This window comes from Propithecus coquereli, unplaced genomic scaffold (genome assembly GCF_000956105.1).
Source record: "Propithecus coquereli isolate 6110/MARCELLA unplaced genomic scaffold, Pcoq_1.0 Scaffold134, whole genome shotgun sequence".
Taxonomy (NCBI): Eukaryota; Metazoa; Chordata; class Mammalia; order Primates; family Indriidae; genus Propithecus; species Propithecus coquereli.
In genome coordinates this window covers 3,611,293-3,617,597 of record NW_012137636.1, presented here as the reverse complement: position 1 = coordinate 3,617,597, position 6,305 = coordinate 3,611,293, and the positions used below count along the sequence as shown (strand labels likewise).

Genomic DNA, 6,305 nt, shown 5'->3' with positions numbered 1-6,305 from the left:
GTGACCATCTTTGTCTTTTTTTTTTTTACCATTGTTGATTTAAAGTCTGTTTTATCTGTTATAATAATAGCTACTTCTGCTCATTTTTGGTTTCCGTTTGCATGGAATATTTTTTTCCACTCCTTTACCTTGAGTCTATGAGAATCTTTGTGAATTAAATGGATTTCTTGGAGACAGCATGTATTTGGGTTGTGTTTTTTATCCATTTAGCCAATCTACATCTTTTAAATAGGGGCATTAAGGCCCTTTATATTCAATGTTATTAATGGTATTGATATGTGAGATATTGTTCTGGTCATCATTTTGAGTGTTACCTAGTTACTTTGTTCTCTCCCTTGTGTTACTGTTTTATAAGAACTGTGAGCTTTAACTTTGGGGTGTTTTTACACTGATGGGCATTGATTATTGTGTTACATGTATAGAACACTTTTAAGCATTTGTTGCAGGGCAGGTCTAGTGGTGACAAATTCCCTTAGTATTTGCTTATCTAAGAAAGACTTTATTTCTTCTTCATTTATGAAACTTAGTTTTGTAGGATATAAAATTCTTGGCTGGCCGTTCTTCTGTTTAAGGAGACTAAAGACAGGACCCTATTCCTTCTTGGCTTATAAGATTCCTGTTGAAAAGTCTGCTGTTAGTCTGATGGGTTTTCCTTTGTAAGTTAGTTATGTTTTCACCTCACAGCTCATAGGAGTTCCTCCTTCACATTGACTTTGTCCAGTCTGATGATGACAATAATCCCTTATGTCTCATATACTTTGTTTATTCACCTGATTCTTTGTTCTTTGTTTTTGACTAACTTGGTTAATTTGAAAGAGCTGTCTTCAAGTTCTGAAATTCTTTCTTCTGCTTGGTTGAGTCTATTCTTAAAACTTTCCACTGTGTTTTGTATTTCCCTAAATGAATTTTTCATTTGCAGAAGTTGATTTTGTTTTTTTTTTATATGTCCATCTCTTTAGTAAGTTTTTCATTTATTTCCTGAATTATTTTTCTGGTTTCTTTGAGTTAGGAGTTGGTTTTCCATCTTCTCTTGGATCTCATTGAGCTTTTTTACAATTAGTATTTGGAATTCTTTATCTGTCATTTCAGCAGTTTCATTTTGGTCGTGATCCATTGCTAGAGAGCTAGTGTGACCCTTTGGGGGAGTCCTTTCACTCTGATTTTTCATACTTTCAGAGTTTTTGCTCTGATTCCTTCTTATTTGGAGAAGCTGTTGCTTCTTATTTTTGGATTTTCTTTTGTTTGGGTGGGGGATTTTTAGCCCTCCCTCTTAAGGGTGTGCCAGTAGCATATGTTGGGTAAAGACTTTTGATTCATCCTTTTATCAGGAACCCACCCACTCCCACAATAAGTAATCCACTTCCAGAAAAATGACATTAATCCATTCATGATGGCTCTGCCATGAGGTGAACTGAATTAATCCATTCAATCGTCTCTCAAATGTTCCTCCTCAACACCGTTATATTGGGGATTAAATTTTCAGCACATGAACTTTAGGGAACACATCCAAATTATAGTACATTATTCAGCAGAACTTTATTATTGCTATCTTATGAAATTATGTCAAAAGAAAAAGAGAAAAGATAACCCATAATCACACTACCCTCAAGTAACCACTCTTAATATTTTAATGTACTTCAGTCTTTTCTTGTGGATATAAATTTGCAGAGTTGTGATTATACCCAATATACAATTTTATCATGTTTTCCCATTTACCATTATAAGTATTTTTAATGTTTCTACACAGTCTACACATCATTGTTAATAGCTGCACAATAGTTCACTGAATTAAAGTGCTTTATTTGCTTAACTATCCTGTTATCTTTAAACAATTTCTAATTTATTTTTACAATAAATATGCACATCTTTGTGATTATAGTATTTTTTTTTCACATCTTGAACTCTTACATAGAGTTAAAATTACTTGGCCAAAACAACTTTTTTGTTTTTAGTCTCTTGACATGTATTTCCAAATAGATTTTTTTAAAAGAATACATCAGTTTACTCTCCTGCTGGTGTACATGAGGCCCATTTTATCATTGTTATCTTGAGAGCACAGCTGTGAAAGGTGGGAATATGGGACCAGAAGGAACACAGCCCTGAACCAAAGCCTGGGCCACGCATTCTGTAAAGTGCCTTGGTCCTCACTGGTATCCCGGTGTTATGTTGCTCTGTTTTCTTACAGACTGAGCAGTTGATAACTCTGTGGGTCCTCTTTGTTTTCACCATTGTTGGAAACTCTGTCGTGCTGTTCTCCACATGGAGGAGGAAGAGGAAGTCAAGAATGACCTTCTTTGTGACTCAGCTGGCCATCACAGGTAGGTCACTGAAAGAGGAGGAAGCTGTGTGCCAATTCCTATGGCCTCCTGCTTTGAATTATTTTACCAATAGAAATGTAATGCAAGCAGTCCAAAGGCATGAGCAAATTTTGGAATAATTTCTGTAGGGATGTAACACTCATGTTTGAATATTTCCACTGGCATATTTAACATATCTCAATGTCTGCAAGGTTCCATTATAAAAATAACTCACTACTAATGGAAATACCATTATCAGCACCATCAGAGGGTTTGATATGGTTTCACTCTTAAACACAGCAACCTCCATAGTTCGCTGAGGCGACATTACTATATCATCCCATATTGTGAGCTTAAGGAATATATCGGAGAAAATGCACTAGAATTATCTCTACTCAGTAATAAATGTGAAATCTCAAATACTTTGCAGATTAAAGCCTACAAACATTGCTTTTGAAATGCAAATGATGTGTAACACCACTTCTAGGATAGTACAGTGAAATAAAATAATCTCCAGGATTAAGATGCTTAAATGTGGGCTTTGGAAATGACCATTTCAGGAGTGTGAGCACAATACACCTAGAGGAGGAAAGGTGGAAATATTCCCCAGGAATAAAATGATCGGTGAAAGAAAGACCCCCACAGGGATGGGTAGAGGCCCAATTGAAAGAGTTCATGTTCAAAAGGAAAAGGAAAACACAACCAGGGAGAGAGTCCTGTTCTGTGGGCCAGCGAAGAAAGTGGGCAAATGGGATTCACAGACAGTCCTGCATAAGCCAGGCTTGGAGTCCTGAGCTCTGGGAGCAAGGTGCTCTTATATTAGTTTAATTTGGATCAAACCATAGGAAAAATGCAAAAATTAAAAAAAAAAAAGTGTTAAGTGCCTACAAGGAGAGATGGTAGACGACTTTCAGAAAGGGCTGTTTGGTAAATTTCATCTCATTTGCGGTAATGACAGTAGCATCCTTGGGAATTTAGTCTTGAGCCACAATATGAAAAAATATGACACTGTAACTTACAAGAGAACCTTAGCCATACATTGTTGGTGATGTTAATGGAAAAAACCCAAAGTCTGTGAAATAATTTAAAGAGGCTTATTCTGAACTGAGTGTGTGACTGACAAGCCCAGAGCGCATGTTTTCAAGAGGTTCTGAAAAAATGTGCGCATGGTAGCTGGCTTCCAGTTTGGTTTTATACATTCATGGAGACAGGAATTACATGTAAGATTGCATAATAAGTGGAAGGAATTCATTGATTTGGCCTGAAAAGGTGAGACATCTCCAAGTGGGGGTTTATACGTTATAGGTGGCTTTAAAGATTCTTTGATTTATATTAATAATTGGTTAAAGAAATGAACCTTTGTCTAAAGGCTTGGAATGTTTTAAGTTAAAATAAGGCTGTCTGTTAATCAGAGACAAGCCACTGGGGACATTTACCAAAACTTAAGTGACCTGTAGTAAAGTGATGGCCTACAGGTGTGGTTTAAACTTCGTCTTGCATAGCCTTGGGCTTGTAAATGATTTATTAATAGTATCTTGTTATAAAGAGAGCAGAGACGGAGGAGGCATAATGAGGTGTGTCTGATCTCCCTTCTCATGGCTGGCAACTTAGTTTTAAGTCTGGGGTCTCCTTGGCCAAGAGAAGATCCATTCAACTGGCTTGCGGGGGTTTAAGATTTTATTTTAGTTCAGAATAACCTGAAAATCCCCCTTTTTCTATTTAACAAAGTGAAGCAAGCCCATCTGCTTGAGCTGGGCTACAGTGCCCAGGGTGAAAATCAAAGGCACCACTGAAAATTATAGAAAAAGTAAGAGGAGCCTGAGTCACAGGGGTGGAACTTGTGATGGGGAAAGGCTCCTTTAATCCTTCCGACAAACGGGAGTCCCATCTTTCACTCCTATGATTGTAGGAGTAGAAGATAATTAGTATTATCCAGCAAATGCTGAGATGCAAAATCTTTGGATGAGGGTACCATAGCCTACTTTTGTTATATTTCTTCGGTTGTGGTGCTATAACCCACATTCTGTGGAACCATGTATTCTTTTAGAGTGTAAGGATTAGAGGTGGGAAGGGTATCAGCTTGGAATCTAAAGTTTCCTCACAAATAATCAATAAATGAATAATTGAAATGGTACCATCTATTATCAGAGAGACAAATTATGTGTTCTATTCTAATTCATAGTCTGCTGTATTAACCTGGGCTTAAGTTCTAAAGAATGTTCTAGACAGTTTTTTTGTATTTGTTGATTCCTTCTGGAAATTCCAAGGAGTCAGGTCAAAAGGATTTCAAGTGAAGAAGAGTCCTCAGTGAGAAAAGTATTACCAAAGGTCCAGCATTGAAGCTCAAGGGTCTGAAACTGAACTTCTTATATATTAATGTTAAAATTTCTTCCATACACATTTCACCGTGATTGAAGATCCTTTGATAGAGGAGGTGAGAATAATGGCTGAGTCTTGAGCATGTAAATAGCAGTTGCTCAAGCATTACTGAGGGACCCTATTCTTTGATATTTATATAAATTGGGTTTGAGTCCCCTATCCTACATCTATGTACTCCTCAAGATTTCCTCAAACTTTCTGGGCCTTGTATTCTTATTTATCATTTTAGATTCTTGTTTCCTACCTCCGGTAACTCCTGCTGTCTCTCATGGGCGTCTCTCCTTCCCTGGTTCATCTTTGTTTTGTTCTATGCTGTCCCTAAGAAGGCACCCAGCCCTCTTTTTCTTTATTTTCTTTAAAATCATCCACAGAAACATTACTTTATATGTTTAAAAAACTTTTCTGAACATTTCAGGCAACATAAACATACTATTTTGTAGAAAGGCAAACACCTGTCTTAAAATTGATTATTTCATATTCTCAAACCATTTAGCTGCCACCAGAAATTCCTCAATATTACCTTGCTCCAGCCTTGTGTCTTGTCTTTATTTTCCTACTTTCTCTCTCTTCTAAAGGTTTACTATCTTGCACTAAGGATCTTTTAGTTTTCTTTGCTTTTTTTGTTTGTTTGGTTCGTTTTGTTTTTACTCCTACCAAACTGTGTGAACTTGGGGACCACATATATTCCAAAAATCAAATGTCAGCCTAGTTTTTTTTTTTTAACAAAGGAAGTTGCTCCCTAAAAAAGAACCATGGAACCAATAACAATGATAAACAGACAAACAAACATGCATGCTCATATTTATATTTACATGTGCCATGGCTAAATAAACTAGTCTGAATTATATAAAACTATACGATACACAGTGATAGATTAAGAATATATTATGTGATCAGCTTTCAAAAGTTTTAAACTCGTTCATTTAAGACCAATACTCCTATCTATAATATAATAATTGGAAAATCTGGACAAAATTTAAACACTCATTAGAAGGTATCACATAGCTACCAAAACAGCTAAGCCTTCGGGGGCCAAGATGCCATAGAGTAGAGAAATTCAAAAGTTAAACACATTATTTGACTCTATTATTCCCTCAAAGCATTAACTGATTTAAAAGCAGAGGCTAGAAGGCTGAAAACCTGAACAGAGCTTTTAGCAGTTTCATTGAACTTGGGGCAATGATTAATCTGCCAAGGCATAGTAGCTTTGGTAAAGACTCTTGATTTTCTGTTGGGACTGCTGAAGAGGTATATCCTACAAGCAACAGTGAACTGAAAATAGGTTAACCCTCACAAAGACTGAAATACAGCTCAAAACCTGAATGGAGTCAGATCTACCCCTGCATGTACCCAAACTGTCTGCCAGGGCAAAAGTAATTTCTCTTTGGAGGAATATTGCATTATCAATACTACCAAATTAACTTTGATTTTTCATGACCAATGCTCAATGCTTGATTAAAAAATAACTAGGAATTCAAAAAGATAAGAATTGATCAAAAATAATAAGAAATAAAGATGACAGTACTCCATGGTATATACATATACCACATTTTATTAATCCACTCATGTATTGATGGACACTTGGGTTGTTTCCACATCTTTGCAATTGTGAATTGTGCTGCTATAAAC

General features: G+C 36.2%; 1 protein-coding gene across 2 annotated transcripts in view; it reads left to right on the top strand.

Moving 5' to 3' along the window:
- The window catches only part of NPSR1 (neuropeptide S receptor 1), a 169,929-nt gene that overhangs the window by 21,952 nt on the left and 141,672 nt on the right, over positions 1-6,305 (top strand). For both annotated transcript variants that reach the window (XM_012638769.1, XM_012638770.1), the window contains exon 2: positions 2,186-2,318. In XM_012638769.1, the coding sequence (XP_012494223.1) occupies positions 2,186-2,318 (133 nt within the window). The remainder of the gene's footprint in view (positions 1-2,185; positions 2,319-6,305) is intronic.